The sequence below is a fragment of the Sphaerodactylus townsendi genome, linkage group LG11 (assembly GCF_021028975.2).
Source record: "Sphaerodactylus townsendi isolate TG3544 linkage group LG11, MPM_Stown_v2.3, whole genome shotgun sequence".
Classification (NCBI taxonomy): Eukaryota; Metazoa; Chordata; class Lepidosauria; order Squamata; family Sphaerodactylidae; genus Sphaerodactylus; species Sphaerodactylus townsendi.
Window position 1 is genome coordinate 60,393,542 of NC_059435.1, and position 25,342 is coordinate 60,418,883.

At 41.7% G+C, this 25,342-nt stretch overlaps 1 protein-coding gene across 4 annotated transcripts in view; it reads right to left on the reverse strand.

Annotated features, from left to right (window-relative positions):
* The window catches only part of ARHGAP12 (Rho GTPase activating protein 12), a 79,243-nt gene extending 56,245 nt beyond the window's left edge, over window positions 1-22,998 (reverse strand). For all 4 annotated transcript variants that reach the window (XM_048511012.1, XM_048511011.1, XM_048511010.1 and 1 more), the window contains exons 1-2: window positions 22,868-22,998; window positions 13,388-14,133 (exon numbers count right to left, since the gene is read on the reverse strand). In XM_048511012.1, coding sequence (XP_048366969.1) covers window positions 13,388-14,053 — 666 coding nt within the window. In that variant the 5' untranslated portion in view covers window positions 14,054-14,133; window positions 22,868-22,998. The remainder of the gene's footprint in view (window positions 1-13,387; window positions 14,134-22,867) is intronic.
* Between the last annotated feature and the right edge of the window lie 2,344 nt (window positions 22,999-25,342).

The following is a 25,342-nucleotide window of genomic DNA, read 5'->3' on the forward strand; positions in this document are numbered from 1 at the left end:
CCTTGACACTGAAAATCAGTGACCAGAATCTAGTTTATATTTCGTTATTCACATGTTTACCGAATAAGATATCGGAGCATAGAACACGCAACAGTCAAAGCTTTCAAACACATGGCGAATTGTGCAACTGAAATCAAAGGGACTTCAAAGTATGCTCTATTTCATCTACTTTCTGTTCCCACATATGCCCTTCATCTTACCCACAGTAGGCTGCATCTAATTCGTTTGTGCCAAACAACCAATGAGGATAACTATGTACACATGTGTCACAGCGCAAGTCAAATCCAAGCTTTGATTTATTGTCTGCTCACAAGCAAATTCCTCCAGTGATTTATAGTCTGCAACTCTAATACGATCTACTACCTTTCCTCTCTCAACACTAAAGCAAAAATAGTCTGTAAGCTTTTTTGGCCTTTGTACAGCACACTCACAAGCTTTGTCATCATGTAAAGAACCCCAAGGGCAGCTTAGCATTCAGAACTCTGCAGATGCCAGTGTTTGAAAAGCTCGTGAACATTAAGTAAATTAAAACCTTTAATATGATTAATAATAAAAAAGAAGAGTGGGTGAGCACAATCTAAATCTATAATTACATACTGCCTCAAACCTTTCCTTGCAGAATTGATAAATAGAAATAGGATTTTAACATTACCTAAACATAAAACTTCTTTTGCTACTACTTCACACTCTAGTCTGATTCTCCACTGAGCAAGGGGTTGGACTAGATAGCCTGAATGGCCCCTTCCAATGTTATGATTGCATGACCCATCAGGGCAACCACAACAGGGCTGGAGGGAAAAAATACCTCTTTAAAGAGATATTATTTACCAGGTGATATTATTTATTGTCATGCTATGAAAAGATTTCACAGCCCATTCCAAACATTAAGCCTTCATTAAAGGGATGGAACCATTTCCCAGGCTGCTGGCAAATGTAAGTCAAAATACTGGTCTGGAGACATTGGGGGAATGGGGGGGAGCGGGGGAAGGAACTGAACACGATCTTGAGAGAGTATAACACTGCCTGTGAACACACTGCACCCACTGAAACCACTGTACGAGGTTTCCCTGCAGTGTGTTCCTGTGAGAGGGAATGTCACCGATTGTCCCCTCTCCTCCGGTGTAGCCTCACAACAACCTTGTGAGTTAGGCTAGGGTGAGACAGTGTAACTGGCCCAAGGTCACCCACCCTAAATATTTGCAAGCATACAGTCCAATGCGTTCACAAAAGCTTTTCTATATTTACCCGCTCCAAACAACATGTAAGAATCACAGGTGCTCGGAGGGCTGGTCCATCTCCCATTAATAAGCACTGGAAATACCTGCCAGTGCTGCCTAATGGGAGGTGGACCTGCCCTCCGAGCACCTGCAATTCTATTATATTGACTCAGCAAAGCTTCGCGGATGTCTCCTTTACAACAACGAAATAAGAGAGAGGCATGTGTGCAGGATCACGAAGGAACAACAAACTTTACTCATCTATTTTTTACATTACAATGGCCATCAGGAGAGCTGAAACTCCTGCAAACATAAGGAAAATGGCAACGGAGGCAGCACAAAGCCTCCTAAAGCTTCCAGAAAATGGAGGGCACCACATTATAAAGCTCTAAGGTGGAGGAGGGGTGGAAACTGGACAAGGTAGGCACTAAGACCACAGCGAAGCATTCAGCTAAGAAGTTCCAGGAAATAGCCCAGAAGAAGCAGCGGATTGACCTACAATCAAAATCTCATCCAGTCGATCTGCGTCCCAGCCTCTTTACCTCTTCCAAGCTTCCTATTTCAGCAATGGCTAAAATCCTACATCTACTGTAAAGGATTTTAGCCATTCAAGGTGCAGGAAAAGAGATTCCACCTAAACATTAGGAAGAACTTCCTGACCGTCAGGGCTGTTTAACAGTGGAATTTGCTGCCTCAAAGAGTTATGGAGACTCCTTCTTTGGAGGTTTTAAAACAGAGGCTGGATTAACATATGTCAGAAATGCTTTGATTGTGTGTACCTGTACTGCAGGGAGTTGGACTTGATGGCCTTTGTGGTTTCTTCCAACTCTATGATTCTATGATGGTCTGTTTTAACATTTCATGTTGCCACCACTGGCACCAACACTGGCACCAACACTGTTTAGTTTGCCAGTTTCTCCATTCCCAGTCTTCCCAGTTTTTGTTTTAATCAAAACATGTACCTATATTAAACAAATCAGAACTTTAAGGCAAGCTCAGGGTAGACTCTACAGTAAAAATTATTTAAATAACAAAACCAGTACATTTTTTTCCTCAGGGTATCCCACCAGATAATTAGTCAAAAGAAGGAAGCTGTAGACAGCAGCATTGGTCTAAAGCAAAACCCAGAAACAAGAACAGGTGCCATATCATACATTTCATTAGGACCAACCAAAATAATCACCAAAAGATACAGTCTTTAGGAGAGCAGCTTACCTCTTTGCACACCAGAGTGACACTCCTGCCATTTACAAAGTTTTTCTTAAGACTTCCCCAACAGTAATACACATATAGACATACTTCATGAATCTAACGGAGTTCTAGTCCATGAAAACTTGCGCCACAATTGATCTGTTTGTTTTTGAAGTGTCAGAAGACTCTTGCTAATCAGAAGAGTAAATGGAAGACACTGAAATTTCAAAAAAACTGGAGGGAGGTAGCTTCTACTCTGAAGTGCATACGAGGCAGGCAAATTACCTGCCTCTTTGTGGCATTTTCTTAGGACATGACATGCAACTAACTTTGCCACAGTTCTGTACAGAAATTGGGAAGGAGGTGGGAGCAACATACCAGAACTAATGATTACAAACTAAATTCTACAAGCCCGAACATGAAGCACAAAACAAGAAAACTTAGTCAGCAGACTTACTTGAAGGCTTCGCATATCTAGGGTTGCTTCACTTTTCTTTTTCATCCTCATTCACTGAAAATTACATCAAAATATTCTTCTTGACTGTACAACAGATTGTTTGTTGCCCACAGAAAAACTCATGCAGCAGACGGAACCTGTTCTAAGTACTGTGGCAAGAACTGATTGAACTACCAAAGATATACTTATGCAATCTTGAGTATTAATCAGATTAAAAAACCAAAGTTCAGGAAGTCCAATTCCTGGACTGTACCAGGAAACCAGGAAACCACTTTTGTTACAGTGTTCTGGTGCTGAAAAGCTTGCTGAGCTCGGCATTTTGAAAGAAGTTATGAACAGGTTATCTGGCGAGCCATAACAAGCTGTGCTTGTCAGCAAATGTCCTATGCTCCCTTGCCTCAATAGTATTTAATGTTCAAGCAACATGAACTGGCTGCCACCCAGACAATGTACAAGCTTTTTTCACTGCCCTTTAAGATGTTGCTGTACTGACCGAGACCTGTATTGTTCCCATATTCTAATTAACGAATGCTGCCTAGTATGGTTACCACACCTGGTAAATTGTAACTACTGTACCAGAGCAAGTCAACCTTTCAAAATAATATTTCACATGATTAGAAGCTAAAAGTAGACAACCTCACACACGCTTCCCTGAACTACTCGAAAGGCAAGACACAAGCAAGAGCAAAGCGCATTAAGCAAGTTTAGTATTGGGAAAAGATTCCACAAGGCAAAATAACTTCAAGACACAGCCTGAAAATACATATTTTTGCAAAAACGGAATTTGCTCACACACCCATTAGTTATCCAATTGTATAAGAAAATGTACTAACGCTCTGGAAAGAGATTAAAATATATTTACCCGACCATAGTCAAAATGGCTCATATATGTAGCATTTTTTTTAAATGTTCAAATGCTGCTATGAGTTAACACAATAAAAAGCAAGCATCAGTAAAACCATACCCACCTGCCAGAAAAAAAATCAAAGTTCCATAAAATGATAGTTATAAAAATACTTAACACCAGCACATAGTAAATTTGGAAGCTGATGAAGTCTATAACAATCTACCTACAAGACACAGCCCACCCAAACCACGAATTTCAGAGGAAACCTGCCTTACTATATTTCCACTAGAAAAAATAGGTTTCAAACAACCATACTGTTGTGAGTAAAATTAGACTAGCTCACTTCCTGGTTTCCTGCAGCTTAGTTTGCCACACAACTCTCCTAAGCATGTATTTGTCCTAGCAGCCAGAAAAAAATGGTATTTTTCAGTAAGTAGAATTTACTGAAAAAAAAGATTTCTATCCTACCCTTGCCTATGTTCAAGCCATTTATAAAATACAATTATGCCACTCTGGACCTCTTTGGGGATAAAATTTGAGGTAAAATCCAAGGGGCTGGGTCATGGCACAACTGCCACAAATCCAGGTTGAAAGGTCAACTGTGGTTGGCTCCACCCCGGGAACACCTTGCCACATTCCCACTGTGCCAACGGGGCTGCTGGAAGCATGGGAGTGTTAATGCAGCACTGGGCCCTGCGTCCAGGCATCCTAGGGGGCCACAACAGCCGCATGCCAGCATGATTGCCCCTCCAGCAGGGTAAGTGCCCCTGGGAGGAGCATATCTGCAGCACATGCCTGCACCACCTCCCACAGCTGATCCCTCCCCCACCCCTGCATCTGGATTGAGCCGTAAATAATGTAATTGAGAATAAAGGATTAGTAATGAGATATGAAAGCTCTCTACTTTCAGATCCATCATTTTTATCCACGACACTATTTGTGACAGAAAGAGAATACCATCTGTCGTTAGATACAAGATTAAGGATGGTCCCCATCTCAGATCTTCAAAGCCATATGGCAACATCAACTGTTTTGATAACAATTAACATTCTTTTTGGCTCATAGCACCTAAAGAATCACACTCTGATACAGGAAAGAATTTATCAGCCATGTGATGCGAAGAAAATGCACAACAATAAAATCAGAGGGGAAAAATGCTCCTTTGCAATGGCAGGGGAAAGGGGATGTCAAATTTTGTAAGAATGCTTTTTCACATTTCAAACACATGTATTTATTGGGCTAGACAACTGAGAACATGTACTGCTTGCATACAAAATTCCCTCCATTCCTCCAATGTGTTTGAAAGAACAGACTACCCACTATGCATACACATTCAAAACAGTCACTTGAATCCAGAAGCCTGGACAAAAATTCTGCCCAAAGACAAGATTTATATTTGACTGTGGCCAGGGGGGGGGGGGGTGAGCAAGAGAAAGAATTCCTCAGAGATGACTGGCACGTGTTTTCTTAAGAATTAACAATTATGATTTGAACAAAACTACATATTCAGAATAAACCTGAAGCAGAAATGAGACTACCACCATACAAAAGTTATGGAAGCAAGATACTGTCTTCTTAGTGATAATCCCCTTTAGTGTTTCACAGTTTATGCAATAGTCAATTACCAAAGAGGATGAAAGACAGAACATTCTTTGTAAATAGGTCAGTGTCTATATCTGCAATGATCAACCCAGCTTGCTACTAAAAGTAACTTTGCTATAAATGGAAAAAGGTGATGTTCAACTGCGGTAATAAATTATTAGATCTTACGTAAACATAGATGCAGACAAAATTAGGGTTCAAAATAGAACTAGATGCAAAATAAACTAAACTTAAGATGCAATTTTTTTATAGTTAGATTCCTCTTGAGCAATCTAGCATAGTTTTTTAAAGAACTAAAGCATATTAATTTAACAGCCAGAAACAAAGAAAACATTATTTTAATATAGTAAAAGGAAACTGAAGGATAACAAATGCAGATGATACTTAAAGCTTCCCTCCAGTCTTTGAACCATATTCAAGAATTGGCTTCAACAAACTCACTCCTGAAAAAAAAAAGCCCCTAAGCCTCAATTCTCATGGGAAGAGACCAGAGTACACAGAGAGAAGGGAAGCAGAGTTGACCAGTCCTCCTCATCAGTCCATAGCATCATAGAGTTGGAAAAGACCCCAAGGGCCATCAAGTCCAACCCCCTACAATGCAGAAACACATAACCAAAGCACGCCTGACAGATGGCCATCTAGCCTCTCTTTAAAAATCTCTAAAGATGGAGACTCCGCCACACTCCCAGGTAGTGCATTCCACTGTTGAACAGTCCTTACTGTCAGGAAGTTTTTCCTGATGTTAATGTGGAATCTCTTTTCCTTCACCTTGAACCCATTACTCCTGGTCTAGTCTCTGGAGCAGCAGAATACAAGCTTGCTCCTTCACCAACATGACATCCCTTCAAATATCTGAACATGGCAATCATGTCACCTCTCCAAACCCTGAAGTCCAATGAGCAGGAGATCCTATGTCAAGGGATGGAATCTGGTAATGTCACTTTGATTAAGAAGCATTCACAGCAATATTTGCATATGCCACTAGGTATCCGACCATAGACACAATTTCGTGACTTGGACAAAAAGGACTGTTCACCAGATATAAAAATAAACACAATGTGGAAATATGCCTAGTGCCAGCTACAAAATGCAGTTCAGCTATTTGGCCCTCATTCCTGAGGCAGGGCCACAGACAGGGCTTGTGAGGCAGGTCTTCATTGGCAGGCTGCACAATATGGAAGCAGCCCTTCAAGTGCTCTGGCCCAAGCCTTTAACAGCACGAGCCAGCAATCTGAATGGGACTCAGAAACAAACGAGCAGCCGGTGGAGACCTGCTACTGCACCACATCTAGCCCCCACCATTAACCTGGCTGCTGCACCTTTAAAATCGTCCAGAAAATTCAACAGGTTCAACGGCAGTCCCAGAGAAAGCATGACAGCAAGCTAGCCTGGGTGGGATCAAATCATGGATCATCTGTGGGCCATGGGGGAGAATTAGGCCTCCAGCCACAAGCCAGCACCTAGCAGAACCTCCAAGCTACAAGCCTTCTCCTACAGGATTAGTGAAACTCCCTCCAAAGCAAGCTGGCTCCTCAGTAGTCCAGCAACATTGTCACTGACCAACAGCACCTCAGTCTTGTATGGACCAAGCTTCAGTTTATTAGCCCTCGTCTTTCCCATATTACCTACTCCAAGAGCATTGTCAGGACTTCCACAGACCCACTGACTCATCTTTAGAAACAGAGTTAAAAGTCATAATCCGAGTGGCCCCTCACTCCAAATTCCCTGACGATTTTTCCCAGTAGTTTCATACACAGCATGAAGCTAGACTGGACCTGCAGGACCCTGTAGCAGCAGTCTCCCAGTCCCACCTTCTGGTGTCAGCCAATAAAGCAAGAGCTCCCGGTAGCTACAGGCCTAACAAGAGGAATGCCCAGCAGTTCATACCATCTCCCACAAGCTCTCTTACTAGTTTGGCAGAAATAAACAGCAGGAGTCTCTTGCACCTTATTTCCCCCCATTTCAGAGCAAACCAGACCCTACCACCACCACCACCCCCATCTTCCTCTGGTCAGATTTCTGAGAGAAAGAGAGAGGGAAGTAGGGGTCTTGCCGTGAATGTTGAACTATGTCTGGCACAGATTTCTGAGTTAGCTTTTAGAGCCAAAGAAAATTTGTCAAGGCCTCGCTTTATGAGACTGGTTCCTGATTTACAAGTCATAGGAGCCAGTTTAGCATCTGCCCAGGTGCACAGAATTATTACAGGATGGTGAGAAGGCGGTGCAGAAGGAGAAGGGAACAGTTGCCTACAACCACACATTCTAATCAGCACACCTTTATGGATCAGCGATAACTGACTCCTTAGAGTGGCAGCTTGAAATCCAATGGAGTATCACTATCCCAAATCATGCACAAATCTAGCCTAGTCCAATTTGGTCATGACCATTGTAAGACATTTACATGGTAATAGTTTTTATTGTTTGATATAGCTATAGGTGCTTCCAGATTCTGATGGTGTTTTTGTATTGTGATATTTTTACCTTTTTATCATTTTTCACTGGTTTAATGTACACTATATTCTTAACTTTCATCGTAAGCTACCCTGAGAACCAAGTACTGGCTAAGAGTGTGAGATATGTGTTTATTTTTTTTTAATCTGCATATAATTCCTAGGAAATTCCAGCACTGTTCATGTTCTGCCCTCCTTCCTCCCCCCAGAACTAAAGAGAAATGGAAAGAACTTCACAAACAAACACTGCTGTCTAATCTTTCTCAGACTTGCTCTGAAACATACTCAAATGTAGGTCAGAGGATTGAAAAAGAAGTTTCAAGCTGAAGATGACTTGCCAATGTCATACAAATCACTGAGGAAGAAAATTCTTCTAAATTTACTCAATTCATGGAAAATCTCGTTACAGGAACAGGAGGATGTGGGATTGAGACCAAGTCAAAACAATATTCTTAATATCAAGTAGCAAAGTAATGGTAATAAACCATCATACACAGAGTCTGTCCCAACAGCCAAATGTCCACATGTGCAAAATGCACTCAGATCACACTCATAGAAACACCGTTTATGCTTCAGACATGGAAAAAAGCTCCTTGAAAAGTGCCATAAGAGAAAAACTGAAGGAATATGATTCCCTTGCCAGGAATAAAAAACACCACTACCAATAGATTACCTTTCTCAATAATGGATTCGATCTGCTAACAGTTCTTGATGCTGATAAATTAAAAGTCCCTCATTGGTAGCTGGAGATTACCCAGCTGTCCTTACTCAGATGTCCTTGAGCCCAAATGGAGCCCAAATGGAGAAAAACATGAAGGCATATGATTCCCTCTTAAGGAGTAAAAAACACCACTACCAATAGATTACTTTTTTGAATAATAGATTCAATCTGCTAACAGTTCTTGATGTTTTTGTCTCTTGCTATTGTTGAGTGTTTAAGACTCTCAACAAGAGCCAACATTTACATCGCATGAAGATTTACAAGCTGAAGGCACTCATGCATATACTTAGAGCTGAAGGCACCCATGAATATATTTAGCTGCATTACGCATCTACTGAATTCTCATGCTTTCATTGGAAAACATTTTTGCAGACCGTATCCCAGGGAAGCTCTGACTTGGATGACCCTGGCTACCCTGATCTTGTCAGATCTCAGAAGCTCAGTATGGTCAGCCCTGGTTAGTATGTGGATGGGAGACCACCAAGAAATACCAGGGTCACTATGCAGAGGAATGCAATGGCAAGAGACCTCTGTTAGTCTCTTGCACTGAAAACCCTATGGAGTTGCCATAAGGCAGCTGGAACTTGATGGCACTACATTCTCTTTCACACACAGAGAGAGACCTGGGAAATGCCAACAGATGACCAATTTATAAACAGAAGCCCTAAAATCAACATGCTAATTGGCAGAATTCTACAAGAGAACATCTCCTGTCAGAAACTACCAGAGCTGGGGCTTTGCTCTAAAAATAGTTGAGGCCACTTCTTGTAAGAAGCCCAACCCACATGTCTGTGAGATGCACAGCATTTAAGCCATCTTTAAATATTTTACTATAATATTTAGCTGAACTGTAAAAGTAAAAAATACATAAAGCCGGCGACCTATAGGATTTATGTTTGGTCTTTACTGGTGGCCTCTTTATACCAATTTTAGACTGTACCAGTTCACAATGAACCAACAGGGAAAGATCAGTAGCTGCTTACCGTAAGCCAAGTAAATTATGCAAAATAGGAAAGCAATGTGACCAGTTAGGTACACATTTTAGTACTTTGAGGACCTAGCATCTGTTGCTAGAAATAAAAGACAAACTACAATTCTGCACTTGAAATATTTATAATCTAAGATACTATAATACTGTGATTCAATTATTAAAAAGCAAACTACAATTCCTTTTCCATTCCCCTAAAAAAAATCTAGTTTTTTCCACACAAGTTTTCAAGTTATGAAGAAATGAGACACCAAGTCCCTGAATGTTACTAGAAGCTTCTCAAGAGCTTTCTTTCTTCAGTCTACAAATGAAAGACACAAACATCGTGCGGTGTTCAGTTTTCGGCATTTGGCTTAACACTTATTTTCAAAAATATGCAGTCTGGAACTTCATGTTCTGGCACCAATAAGAACAGCTTGTTAAGCCCCTGATTTCTACACAGCCAATTGCTGCCAAACAATAGACATTATTAAAAGATTTATAGAAAGCAGTGAATTTGGCTGGCGCATGCCCTAGTTTGATTAATTCAGCAATGTTTGCTTGCTCTTAAATGGCCAGGCACAGAGGAGGAGGGCAGCAAATGTTTCTGAAGGCACAGGGGATGCTCACGGCAGGACTGATGGCTGAGCTTGGCTCCAAAGGTCTGACTCTCAAGGAGAGCTGGACACCTGAATTCTTTCCAACTGCTACTATTGTATTGTAGCGCACAAGAAAAAGAGCTCACGGTTCTGAAAGGAGAAAGAACATTGGATTGGATCTTACAAATTACACCCTGTTTACTCAGAGGTCTACACTCCCATATTGAACCATATGTTAAACACTGAACAATATATTTTGCTAGTTTAAACTTTTTTTAAAATGAATTTTACTTTTATCTTGCGACACTGTCTGTTTATCCTATTGGGCAAAACAATGGGCAGTCCTGTGGCCAGTAATACTGGAAAATTAAAATCTTAAAATAAAAGATGCTTCCTTCTGGTCAAAATTATAGACAATAAAACATAAACTACATTGCAATTGAAATTTCAGATGGTGACTAGTTCACATATCTTAAATACTAACCCTTAAAACATGACATAGGAACAGAATTCCAACCCTGAAAAAGGAGGAATAAGGGAGAGGCCAGCTGAATGATGGGAAACCGTACCTGCTCAACATCTGCCTGATGGAACACCTCTGTTTTGCAGGCCTTGCAGAACTGCATCAACTCCCGCAAGGCCCTCGTCTCAAAGGACAGAGTGTTTCACCAAGTTGGTCAAAGTCAGCCAGACATCTTTCAAGCCAGAAACCACCAGTAGATTGTTACTCACTAATCGCAGCATCAGTCAGGGACATTCTGAGGGTGATGGCCACTAACCTGGATAGCTTTAAAAAGGGCTTGGACAGATTTATGGAGGAGAAGTCGATCTATGGCTACCAAACTTGATCCTCCTTGATCTGAGATTGCAAATGCCTTAGCAGACCAGGTGCTCGGGAGCAACAGCCACAGAAGGCCATTGCTTTCACATCCTGCATGTGAGATCCCAAAGGCATCTGGTGGGCCACTGCGAGTAGCAGAGAGCTGGACTAGATGGACTCTGGTCTGATCCAGCTGGCTTGTTCTTATGTTCTTATGTTCATACTGAGATTAACATGGTCATAAATAGAAAGAAGCTATGAAACAGTTAACCCACACTTTGGCCCCTTCCGCACACGCAAAATAATGCATTTTCAAACCACTTTCACAACTGTTTGCAAGTGGATTTTGCCATTCCGCACAGCTTCAAAGAGCACTGAAAGAAGTTTGAAAGTGCCTTATTCTGCATGTGCGGGATGAGCCTTTGATAAGGTGTAAAGTCTCTTTGACATGGGTTTTTTGCCCAATGGATGTTCCAGACAGAAACCAAAGAAAAGTACCTAAAAGAAAAAAAGCTGAAGCTAAGACGAAACCTCAGTCAAAAACCAAACTGAAATATTCTCCTGGGAAGAGAAGTAGTAATATTATTAGAAAAATTCTATTGAACCTGAAACAGGAGAAAAGAGAACCAACAGCAGCAATTCAGACTACTGAAAGTTTGAGAGATCACATAATATAAGAGTGGTACAATGAACATCCTCTCCTCTGCACCCAACTTCAATGAATCATGACCACATTAAATCCAATTTTAGATGCCTTTTGGATTGGCCTAGACTTTTGTACTCTGCCATCTGCTAGGGCTGTGAAGAAGCTGGCAACTAAAAGGCTGCAGTTCACAGAAGCAGAATATGAAGATAAAGGCAGGAAGCCTCAAAAGAGTGAACAAAAACATCAGCAAAGAAAGGTAGATGGTGTATAATGAGGGGAAGAGATGTATGTTTGTCCGTATTTTATCTCCCTACACTCTAACAATAATGATTACAGTTGTTTTTAACATGTTCTCTTTTTATTTCATCTTTACTTTATAATAATTTAACTTCTTGGACATGTTTCAGGCTTGTCTACAAATTCAGTATCACTTTTAGGGTACAATATCACTGTTACACCTGATCAGGCATGCAAATCAACATTTAGTTATTTTATGTCATTTCTTCCCAATGGGCACTTAGATAACAAAGTGGCTCATATAACAATTCCATATTATCTTAGCAACCACCCTGACAGGTAGGTTAGGCTGGGCGCATGTGACTGGCTAAGGTCACCCAACAAGCTGGCATGGCAGAGTGGGAACTCCATCCTGGGTTTCCCAGACATTACTACGTTTGTCCATATTAATAGTGGAACGAAACTAGTTCAGATTTGCAAAACTAACAACTGCGCAGGCCTGAACCAAATATTTTAGAGGTGGTTCTTCTGCCGCTATGGAAGTTCTTGTTTTCTAAAGAATGCTGGTGCTGCCAACAAACAGCCAGAACTAAAAAATAGAAAGAGGGGTGAAAAAAAAGTTGCAAAACATAGGTTGACCTAAAGAGGGCTAACAGCCAAAGAGAAATAGGAAAACATAAAAGCCACTCACTGTAAGGCGAAAAAAATCAAGCCAACAGCAACTATATAATCTAATATGAGCGGTGTAAGTTCATGCACCAGATGCTGGCATCCCAGGAGGCAATGCTGGGGTGGAAGCCAACTAACATCGGCTCCACCCCCAGGCACGCCTCCAGAACATTCCCATTACATTGGCACAGCCTGCAAAGGCACCGAATCAGGGCATTCCAGGAGGCTGCAGAAGAAGAAATTGGAAGTCTCTGTGAAATAAGTACTTTATAATGTAGTCAATTTTAGTCTATGAGTACATTAGGGATTTTGAATTTAAAGTATAAATAAAAAGCTGTTTCCCAAAAAAGGTTTCTGATTGACTGCAGGGTTTTTTAGAATGCTGCTTTTACAGTAGCTACACGGCAGCACAAGGATCTACACAGTTACTGAAGTTAAGCTGTGACAATCGTTTTGTGGCTGTCTCCACCTCCTGTGGCAGCCATTTTGTTGCTGCGCCCTCCATGACATGTCAAAATTACCAGTGTGCTTGCAGGCCCCAAAAGGTTGTGGACCCCTGCTTCAGGCTATAATAAAGCATTACTTCAGTATGTTCTGATTGCCTCAAACTTCTGACCCTTTGGTAGAATTTTCTACTAAACAATTTTAAGTACTGCTAATGGTGCCACCCAATTCTTTCAACCAGTGTGTTCCACATTGAGCACACATTTTAATTTCCTAGACATGGTAAATTTTGGGGAAATTCTAACTTGCCATCAGAAAAAAACACACCAGCACGAAGTCACCAAAAAAACTAATAGCCCGCACAAGTGACATTTGAAGAAGAAGAGAACTTCATCTCTGCCCTTACATTAAGAGTTGAGTATTCACACAGTCACCTCCTTGTTAACATTGTTTCGGAAGTATTTAACATCATAGCTTTTGTTTGAAAGGATAACATTTACCAAAAATGCATCTCATCTTACCTGCACTTGTTCTGTCGAACTGCTGCTGAGCTCATCCCCAGATTCTGAATCCTGGTGGATTTTTTCTGACCCTTCTCCTGCTGAATCACTTGCCTGGTCTTGCAGAAAGCTGGTCTTTTCTATTTCCACACATTCCGAACAAGGAAAATAGGACACAGAGAAGGCTCTGTTCTGAGTGGTAACTTTCGGGAAGTGAAATTCATTTAGTTTTCCATTGTTTTGTGCAAGGTCCAAGCTCTGTCCAAAAGTGTGACCTGGGCTACTGTTTGGTCCAAGATTCTGATTGGCGTCCCGAACTAGGCCGGACACTTGAATTGCAGATGATTTCCCAAAACTAGAAAGCTCTGGAGATTTATTCACATTTTCTGTAGATCTCTGTAAGCCGTGCATAATTTTGAGAGAGCTGTTTGGCAGTCCACCCAATTGCTTAACAGGTGGCATGAGTGCTTTGCGAGTCACTTCTCTCACATACTGTGCTGGAACATAAAAAGGCTTGGAATTCTCATCCTTTTTGACTTGCCACCAGTCATCATTTGTCTTTTTCAACAGGATGTATCTCTCCCCTTGTTTTATCACAATCCTTTTGTCCTTTGCTTCATATTCATAGTCATATTCAACTTCAATGTATAATGGCCCAGAAAGAATTTTCCCACTTTTGTCAGCCATCTCTTTGTAAAGTTATATTCACCTCTCCAGGTGAAAGGTAAGCTGCATTATGGTGCTTTTCCTCCAGTTCCTCAGCACAGCTATAAGGAATGAAACAAACAAGTATTACCATATAACCTAAACAGTTTCAGCTTCAAGTTAACCAATTCTTTCCAACAGTCTTTTAGCATAATGTTCCCTAAACGAGAACCCATTTTCAGAATCATTCCCCACAACTTGCTGAATGTTCTTGAGCTCCTGGATTTCCCCTTGCAAGACGGCCTCTAGTTTTAAGCACCAGTGTACTTTGGCATTGAAAATTTGATGCATATGCATTCTGTCCAGTGATGCACAAAACTATTATTTCTCTGCCCACAAGCTTTGCAGGTGAACTGTACAGATTAAAGCAATTTAACTTTTTCAAACACAGTTAACTGTTACTCGCTTACGTTTTACCACTATCTACCAAGCCTATTGTTTCAGTTACTTAACAAAATGGATCAGATCTTTTTTTAGCTCAAGACAATCACTTGCTTACATAGAGGATTTATTTACATAGCTCAGATATTATTAAATCTTGGGGAAAGAAAGAACTGTTTTATTTTCCTTCCCAACTCCTTCAACTTATTTTCCTGAATTCAGTAGCTGCCATTCAATTTTCCATAACATTACTAGATCCACCCTAAAAAATATTAATTATATCATAAATAATCACTGAAAGGTATTGGAAGTCATCCCTTTCAAATTCTATTATCCTGATAAGAACATTTGTCAAAGACCTCAGGGAATCGTAAAAGATTTTTTAATCATCCTTCTGCATTCACAACATAGCTTTGCTGAGATAATGCTGCAAGCTTTGATATAACCACTGCTTTCAGAAGTTATGGATACGTGTCAGATATATGCAGCCAGTAGCTGACAAATTCTAATATGTTTAAAATAATTCGAGTTAAACGTGTCCAAATGCTCCTGTTCCTCTCCTTTATTCTGATGCTAATGGTTCTGCCTAGACAGAACCTGCTAATAAACATTTGTATCGTCGTGACTTTTAGACCAGCGTAAAGCACACTAGGTGGGGCTCTTCTTGAAAGAGGTGTGTAACTGAAAGCATATTAAACCAGTAGCTTCTCATTACTTTCTGGGAATAATTAAAAGTCCTTAGTTAAGACAATGAGAGTTAATTATTTGGCCCTGTCTCTGAGACTACATTCTCCTTTTTGCTGCAGCATGACCTTCAGCACATGCCCAAGGGCACCGTGGCACCCCTCCCCCCCCCAGTTCTCACTTGCAGTCCTGATTTCTCACACACACCCTACTTTCCTGCATTATCCATTTTCACGTCCCCTACTCCGTTTACCCTCCTTTGCCATGTTCATCCCACGCTGTCTTTGAGTTACTAAAGGTGATGGGAGGATGAAGAGATGTATTGAAAACGATGTGCCAGGGATACAACTACGCTTTAATCAAAAGAGCAACCACAGCTTAAAGAGAAACAGGAGCCTGAATCATAGGCCCCTTCCGCACACGCAAAATAATGCGTTTTCAAACCACTTTCACAACTGTTTGCAAGTGAATTTTGCCATTCCGCACGGCTTCAAAGAGCACTGAAAGCAGTTTGAAAGTGCATTATTCTGCATGTGCGGAATGAGCCATAGCTTGGCTCCGTTTTTCTCTATTGGGGGGCATCTTTCCTTGAAGGCTACTTCATTAGAAGAAGAGATGCACCACCAGCTGAAAGGGAGAAGTACCCTTACCACAAGCAGAGTCAGAAAAGAACAAAGTGAATGAAAGATTTACGCCTTCCTCAGTCTCAACCAGAGCTGATTCCACATGGGCCAAAAACAGCAGTGTGAAAACGGTGTGAAAATGGTGTAAAAGGGTTTAAAACAGTGTAAAAGGGTTTATACTGTTTTCACACCATTTTCACACCACTGTTTTTAGCCCATGCGGAATCAGCCCAGGAAAACCCACCACCTTCCTACATACCCCAAATGATGAATATGGTACAGAAATATAGATTTTCCAGTGCTGGCTTCAACTGAATTCTTCTGTCGAAGTTGCTGATCCTGCAAAGTCTTGCTTGTGGTAACTAAGCCCACCAATCATAGTTTGGACAATTACGCTATTACCGGAAAGTTTTCTTACGCCCCTACATAACTGACATCATCTAAGTCTTCCCATTAACATCTTATTTAATTGTAATTTTACTTCTAAAAATGCATGGGGGTGGGTTAGGACTATCCATGGCAGCAGTTCTGTAGTGGCACCTGAAGCCCTCTTATTAAAATTCCAAAAGTACCCACAGGCTTAAAAAGTTCCCTGTTCAAAATCACAGGAGCATGTTTTTTAACATATCAGCTTAGAACTACACCCAAACAGCAAGGGCATGAGGTTTCCCTCAGTTGTTAGCTCCATTCCCACAGCTTTCCCCCAACATTTGAGCATGAATAGTCTAATAATTTTTTTATCCTCTGGATTTTAATCATAAGTTGCCTGGGTCTCTGAAGAGGCAACGTAGAAATATTCTAAACAAATAACTAATATTCTTTTCCCTCTTCTTTTGTGGGTCTGATCCCAATTGGGTGTGCATGGGCCCCCTACATGTCTGTGTTGACTCTTTGGTATCTACCTACAGTTTGTGTGAAATGCTTTGTGGATGAACCGTATTTGAATTCTTGCAAACTGATTTGGCTTTGAAAGTTATTAACTATTATCAATGACCCTTAAGTGCCCTCATGTACATGCCGCAAGACATTCCTGAGTCCCTCATAATGAAACACAGGTTTTCAACTAGTACAGGTTTTCAACAGGTTTTCAACTTAGTAGCTACAGCTACTAAGTTTTCTGCTATGTACAGACTTCCATTTAAAGTGTTGGGGTCACTTTAAAAAAACTGGAGTGACTGTTTACTCCAGTACATCTCATGTTAACTGATTGTTGTGGGTTTTCTGGGCTGTGAGGCAGTGATCTGGTAGATCTTGTTCCTAATGTTTCATCTGCATCTGTGGCTGGCATCTTCAGAGGTGTATCACAGAGAGAAGTCTGTTATGTCTCATGTTAAAACGGTATTTGTGCAGAAGAAATAAACCTTAAACATTTTGTGTTAATCTGGAGTGGGTTTCAGAGCAGTCACATGTAACTGTTTTTAACATTAACTTAACTGGGGCATATTGCATTACCTGTCCCTCACTAATTTAAGATAGAAGGGGTTAATAAAAAAGTACACCACAATTCCAGAATAGTTAAAATGTTATAATTATCCACGTCTGTTTAGCTCTGAATGTTAAAAATCCATGACAAAACAAACAAGGCCTTCCAGGGTTGGTGGAAAAAAAGCAGTACAAATTCTACCTAGAAAACAAGCAAGCCACTCAAAAGCTGGTAAAGTAAAACCCCTAATCAAAACAGGATATTTCCAAATTGTTAACTGGAGTTTCAAAAGAAAAGAGGACACACCCCCATTTTTTTAAATGAAATGGCAATAGCACAGGGAGTGTGGTTTTGAAAAGTTAGAAGCCAGCCTGATGTAGTAGTTACAAGTGCTAGACTATGACCAAACAGACAGGTCAAATCCTCACAGCCATGAAGTTCATGTTCTCAGTTTAATCTACCGCAGGATCACAGCAAAAATAAGTAGAGCACAAGAGAACCACATACACTGCTTTAAGCTACTTGAAGGACAGGACTAAAAAAAATTTCCCCACCTCTCTTTTATTTCCTGCGTAACTCAGAATTTACATAAAATTTATCTTTTACAGAATGCTGATGTTCTGGAATTGGCCCACAGAAATTAATGGAGAGGCCTGAAAATGACTGTAAACTAAAATCATATCAAGTTGTGAAAGAAGGTTCCACATATCCAGGAGAATCCTCAGACACAGAGAAAAAAATGGTTTTCCCAACGACCCTCCCATAATAGAGGAAAAGTCCTTAAAGCAGATTAATCTGAGTGCGTACAAGCACCAGCACCCCTCACATATTACAAGAGCTCAGGTGCCCTAGAATCTCACAGCAACTTCACTGGGCAACGAGGCACCTTCCTGCTGGTCTGATCAAACTTATTGGACAGGAAGGTACAATTTGGCGTTCATCAAAGATTAGCAGAATTCTGCAAGATGCTGTTTTTCAGCACTGAATGCAGGTAAGTAAAACCTGTTCTGAAGCTTCACACTACGAAAGGGTTAACTGCAAAGTCCACTTTCACCTTAAACTGAATCAAACTTCTTTTTAAAAAAATAGCCTTAGCTTTTCACAAGGGCTACAATTAACTCCCAATAAATTTCCCATTAAATTTTTCTATAAAGTAGAATAATGTTGTAATGTGCTATAAAAGAAGAGATATTTGGGAAGGAAGGTCAGCAATCCATGTCCAGCAGTTCCCTTGACCTTTTCAGTCCAATGGAGCTCAACCATACTGTAGCAGTACTCTAGCAGCTACTTTAATTTGTTTTAAAGAAAAACTTGTAGGGGAGCATGAGCCAATGAATCACAACTGACCCTATTATCCTTGAGAAATACACAAACAGTATTGGTTCTGCAAAAAAAAAAAAGGATTTCTGTATTATTTGGAGGGATCTATGTAACCCCCACTGGAGAAACAGATGGAATAAAAATTAAATACGTCCATATAATATTTGCACCTTTCACTGTTAAAACTGTAATTTCAGTTCTAACTGGTCAAGACACTAGTGTACAATGCGTTAATATTATTAGGAAACTAGACTGCCAGAAGCACAAACTGTATGTAGGTTGAAAAGATTAACAAATTGGAGAACTTCTTTCAGCTTACAAAGACAGAACCCTGATCTAGTTCTAAGCACATGGCTGATTCAGATTGATGCACATGGCTGGCAAGCGATGGCAAAAAGAGGCATGGGCATGTGCTTTCAGTTGAAGGGAGGACAGGCAGAATCCACATCCAGACACACATCCCAATAAAGCCTGCAGTTCCCCATGCAGCAAGAATGGACTGGATCCACCAGAACTGTTCACAGAAGGTGTTGGTGGAGCACATCTTTTTCCATCTTCTTCTTCATCTTCACTGAAAATTCCTCTCTGAGGATCAAGAGAGCCTGGCAACCAACATGAACCATGAGATGGGGAGACGGCAATGACAACATGGAATAAACAAAAATTACTTCCTCCCACCCACCCACCATGATATGCACCTGGCACCAAAAGAAGAACGAAAAATAATTCCATGCTTATTGCTGTGTCCCTGTGTGCTCTGGCACATTTTGATAATCAGAGAAGAGTTTCAGGTCAAAACAGGAGGTTGCTTGAGAAAGGAGACCGTGAGGAAAGACCTGTTACTTCAAGTGCATTCCAGTGTATTCAACCCAAAATATGTGCTGAAGCATTCTTCTGTATGCAGATCTGAATTATGGAAAGATAAGTTCTTAACATACTACCATAACTGCATAAGCAAATCCAATGCACAGATATTAGGTATCAGCCACAAACTGAACAGACAACACAGACCATAATCCAGAGAAAAATGGAGCACCCCTTGCAGGATAATTGGGTCTAAACAAAAACATTTTTAGACATTGCTGTGTCATTAGAAGCCATCTGCAGTACAGAAGAAAGAGTGCAATTGTGGGTTCAGCGGCAGCTTGCAGTACCTGCACCATTTCAGCTCAGCAAACGTGGCAAAAGCAGCTTTTCTGTAGTTGGGAAGCCTGAATGCCATGTATTTTTAATACACCTATTTAAATGGCCCTTTCATTCTGAAATAAACTGAAGATACTGAAAGTCTGCTGAAATCAAACTCATAAGCAAAAACATAAGCAAACTTCACCCAAGCAAAAATGTTTATGTTCATAACACGATGGGAAACCAGCATACCAATAATGTCATCCTGCAGCCTTTGGTTTCTCCTTATTCTACTGTGTTGTGTTGCCCAGTCCTCTTTCTTATTGTGATTGTGTTAGTCTGACAGTCATCATCCTAATCAGAATACACAGACAAATCCCCAGAAGCTGCCACAAAATGCACCTGCCATTTCTCAAAGTGCATTTAAAAAAAAATACAGCTCACTAATTCACACTTTTCCAAATTGGGTCCAATGGAAGAGGAACTGAAAGCAGAATATTTATTTCTCAAAATCCACTAAACCAAATGCAAGTCAAGGCAGACAAAAGCACTATCTGAAAGAAGTATTACAGCTTGCATCTAAACTTCAAAGCAGCACCAATAACATCACCAACCAAACCTAGCATGCTAAAGATCAGTATAACATTACTATGATATAACTGTTTGCATGCTGCATATCTGGTGTGATGCATTTCCCTTCCTGTAAGCCTTTTAAACACATGCTTAATTTGCCTTCAACTAATATTCACGAGGCAAAGACCTGAAAACATAACTTTAAAGATAGTCAAAGTTCAGTGGCCAAAACTGGGGGATACAACCTAAAAAAAGCATACCCAAATTGATTTTTGTTCACCAGACCACTGTGCTGTCAAACATTATTTCCTACAGCTGCAATGAATACATTAATAATGTTGAGGCATAAGCAAAGTTGGTCATTGAAGCCGCACTGGAGGACATTTAGATTCCCGCCTGTCATATGTTCTTACCCATTCAAAGTCAGAAGAAATCGAATCCAGCCAACACTAATCTACACAATAGATGTTTTATCACATGTTGTGACTTGTCAGCATTTAAGGAACAAGCTCTGATTCAAGAACATTTTCCTTTTAGCGCAGGATTTCTGGGTGCATTTCATTTGAGAACCAAAATGCACCTCTCCTGACATAACAGTTTAGCCCTTCATGCTGATTTTTCCTATAACCTACAGTCATACTCCAGGCAAAGATTCTGATAAGCAGAGGAATGCAATATAAACGGCCTGTGTTACTATTTATTGAAGATCAACATTTAGGACAAAAATCAAGAACACAATACAACAGTCATCTAGAGAGAGAAAACGGAAACATTTCTAGTCACCATGGTAGAAAAGCAAACACAATAGAATGCCAAGTCCCCAGCTTTCAAAAACATTCTTCTCACATTTGCCAAGGGAAATCAATTCCACACACTGAAATTTCATCAGAATAATTTTGCTTGACAGCTTGCATGACTCATTTGTACTGAATTTTATATGAAATAGTTTCAAAATGAGCATAAAGGCAAAAAGCCACAGATGGCCAGTGGATACCAGTTACAGAAGCATGGTCTCATAGAAGCATGGTCTAATCCTTTCAGCACACCCACAGTCTCCAGTGACATAAGGAAGACTCCCAAACTCCCAGACCACGGTCACCCAGCTGGGAAAACCCACAACAGCAAGTTGACTGCAGCCGTGAAAGCCTTCAACAGTACATCCCAGCAGTTCCTTCAAAAAGAAAGGCAAGGTTTAACTTTTAAAGGTCTTGCTAGCTTACTACTCATGCCATTTGACAATTTCTCAAGGCACCAGGTACTTAAAACAACTAAAACAAATGGTAAAGAACACATAATATCAAACACTTGCCTCCTCTGTGTTCTTTCAACATGTTGTTGACTGCAATTAACTAACAATGGCTGGGGGGGGAAATCTGTCGTGAACACAATGTGTTTAACTCATAAAAAGGCAAGATTCAAAACAATTTAAGGCTTACATGGGCAATTGGAGGAGCAAGAGAGAGAATGTCGAACTTCCACTTACAGCTTAGCGACCAGTTCACTCCCACCCTCTTTTCTTCACTGTTTGTCTTCACTGGTAAACCAAGTTACATAACGTTTTCTTAATTATCCCACCCAATGGGTGTTTGTTATTTGCTCAAATATACGTGGTTCAGTAAATACTCGGCGTGCTGTGTGTACGCAGGCAAGTGGCACCTCTGTCTATCACACTCTATAGCAAAATACATCACAGCAATACGCCTTCACTTCCCCAGAAATGTATGTAATGCAACTGGGGAAAAGCCAGAGGGGAGGTGGGGTGGCCAATTGCACTACCATGGTGGCATTCCATCTGGGTACAAACCACACAAACATAAACGCTTCCGGGCATAAACTAGTCACAGGCAGCTAGCTGAGACAACAGCGCTCCTTTTGGGGACGTCCTAAGACAGCAATTCCTTCATATTTCCGGAAGCAGGTTGCACCAGTCCCTGAAACTGAATTCTGGCTTTGGAAGAGTCCTCAGCAGGGTGGGAGTGGATTCTTTCCCCCCCCCCCCCCCTTCGGCATGCAAGCAAGGCAAAAGATCACTGCAGGGGACGAGAACCCAAACAAGGTGCACAACAAGAAAGTTCTTCTAGGAACCACCCAGAGTTCCACTCATTTAATTTAAAAAAAACCCGAAGTCATGATCTTTAAAACACCACAGTTTTCCTCCCCACCTCCACCCGGGCCTGACTCCTGACTTTTTTATTGGGCAGTGAAGCCCAACAGGTGGTAAAAGGGAACCTCTGGAGGCACCCATATGTCACCATCTCTGGGAAGTGAGCATCACCAGCCTTACTCCTACCTCCACCCCCCACCGGCAAACCAGGTTTTTTAAAGGGTCGCCAAAGAGCAAACCCTTCCCCATAACCCTCGTCGGCCACCTATCAATGCCCCACCTATTACTGCAATCCACTTCAGCGAGGAGGGTTACAGAAAAGGGGACGAGCAGAGATATCCCGGGGCAGTTAACACGGAGTATCACAATGTAACCTCGCACATGTGTGGAGGGGGGCAGCAGAGAGATGGGGAAAGAGTCGGCGTGCTCGCCCCTTCCTCCAACTCCAGCCTGGGTGCATGCGAGGCGCCCCTTCCTCACAATCCCGCAGGGGGAGAGCCTTGCCACGCGCCGCCTCCCAATGCCCCCCCACCGTCCCCCCCCTTAAAATAACGGCCCCTCACTTCAGTTAAAGGTCCAAGGCGCGCGGCTCCGCTCCGACGCTCGCGCAGCTTCCTTCCCCTTCCGCTCCCCTCGCCCTCTCTGGCCGCCTTCCTGCCTTCCTTCCCTCCTCTGCCAGCCGCGACCCAGTCCGACGGCCCCGCCCCCTCCGCGCCGAGTGTCAGCTCCAGGGCATGGCACGGCATGGCGTCAGAGATCCCCGTCACGTGCCAGGGGGAAGGCGGGGCAAAGGTGAAACGGAGGGGGGGAGGGTGGGGAAACAGGCGGGAAGGAGTGAGGGGTTCTGAAGAGCGGGTGGCGTTTGAGGAGCTGTTCTCGTTCTGTGATGTGAAATTCCCCTCGCTCGATCCCTGAGGGGACACGAGGATCGGGCAGCAAACCTCCGTGGAAGTCAAGTCAGAAACGACACAGAACACACATAACCGATCGACTTCCAAAGTCACAAAACACACAACCGATCATCAGCTTCCAAAGTCACAAACCAAATAAAACACACACAACCTATCAACTTCCAAAGTCACAAAACACACACAACCTATCAACTGATTTTTGTGCATTGTCCCGCATGGCCGGGCACCCGCATACACCATTGCCACCAAGCTGCACGCTCACGCATAAATGCACCGCTGGCAATAATCCTGCAAAAAAAACCCTCTCACTTACAGGACTAGAAGCAAATGCAGTTGCAGGATTCCACCATGCCTAGAAAAGGAGCTGGAGACAGCACAGGTGCTTCTTCTTTGGAAACGGGTGATCTGGTAGAGCTGTCCATTGGGAGTCACACACTGCACACCCTCGCTGAGATTAGGCTCAAGCCTGCAGTTGCAAGATCCCGTATCAGCAAATCTGCCAATTGAAGAGCTTTTACCACTGTCTGGAAGCAGCAAACCCTCCCAAAATTAATATTGTGCAAACCAGTTAATGCTTTTTAATCACTTTCCCCTCATTTGTATTGAGGATCAGGGTGGCTAAAAGAGGAGATCTCAACAGTTCCAACCCACTTGTTGGGACCTTAAGGTTGAAGCATCCTGATGCGTTGACTGAAATCGGGATAACTAATTCCCTTTGAGTGGCTGCAATAGGATTTAGGCAGCAAATCTTGTCCGTGGCGATGGGGCTTCCGCAGCCAAAGAGGTTGATATCCCCACTTTTTTTCAAAATAGGCTTATGAAAGAAGACTGGAGCCTGTGTTAATAATTTGAGGACAGAGCCCTGCCTGGGTAGTTGCTAACAATTGGTATCGAAAGATGTCCTGTAAATCTTGCTTGTGTGGTTTTTTACTAGACTGAAGATTGTACTCTTGGTATTCAGGAAACAGTGGTTTACCTTCCTTGGATCTTGATACTTCAGATATGAGGAAGTGTTTAAAGGTACTTCCTTGTGATATTGTAGATGAAACAAGTTGCTTCATTTTAGTGCTAGTTCATGATGACACTTATGTTTGGGCTATGTGACACTGGATGGCAGATAGGAGTTCACATGATACTGCATCATACTGAATCAGAGGACCAGTCTATCAAGGCGCATATTGCCTGGCTGATAGTTACTCTCCAGGGTCTCAAGCAGATGTCTTTCACACCAACTAATACCTGTTCCTTCAAACTGGAGCAGAAAGATCCTACCACTCAACCATGGCCCCTCCAACAACTGAAAACTCTCTATAGCCAAACTCTATAGCAGAAAGGAAGAATATAAATTTTGTAAAATAAATAAAATATACCCCACCACACACACAAAAAAGCCCTACATCTAGGTTTTAGCATCCCCTTCCCCCGAGATGCTACTGCTTTGCATGCACGGATTTTTTTTTGGGGGGGGGGGGGATGTGAAAATTTCTGTAAATGATATCTCCTACCAGCAGTCTGAAAAGGTACATCCAAGACCATTTCAGTGAGAAGTAGGTTTGTGCAGACAGCAAGAAAAGGAGTCATTCACAAGGTATGGGGGAGAGCGGTCTAGTAAATCGAAAGAATGAATGTATCAAAAGGGATGAGGGAAAGGGAGTAACACAGGTGTAGCAAGTAGGGCTGCCAACTCTGGGTTCAGAAATACCTGGAAATGTGAGGGTGTAGCCTGGATGGGTGGGTGGGCTTTACCGAGAGGAAGGACCTCAATCCAGTATATTGCCATAAAGTCCATTTTCCAAAGCAGACCTTTTATCCAGGAGAAGTGGAATGAATGTTTTAAATAAATATATATATATATATATATATACACTATCTATGTAGACTGGAAATCAGTTGTCATTCCAGGGGATTTCCAGGTCCACCTGGAGATTGGCAAACCTAGTAGTAAGGGAGGAATTATATTTGAGATAAAACCACATCAAATTCAGGGTTTTGCTTCTGTGGTGCAATCAGTACTTGGAGCCAATAGTTATTATTCCTTGCTTTCCCTATTTCAGCTCTCTCCCTAGTGAGACTCTTACCCTGGATTACCTGGTTCAGTTCTGGGCATGTCGGATGGAGATGATCCAC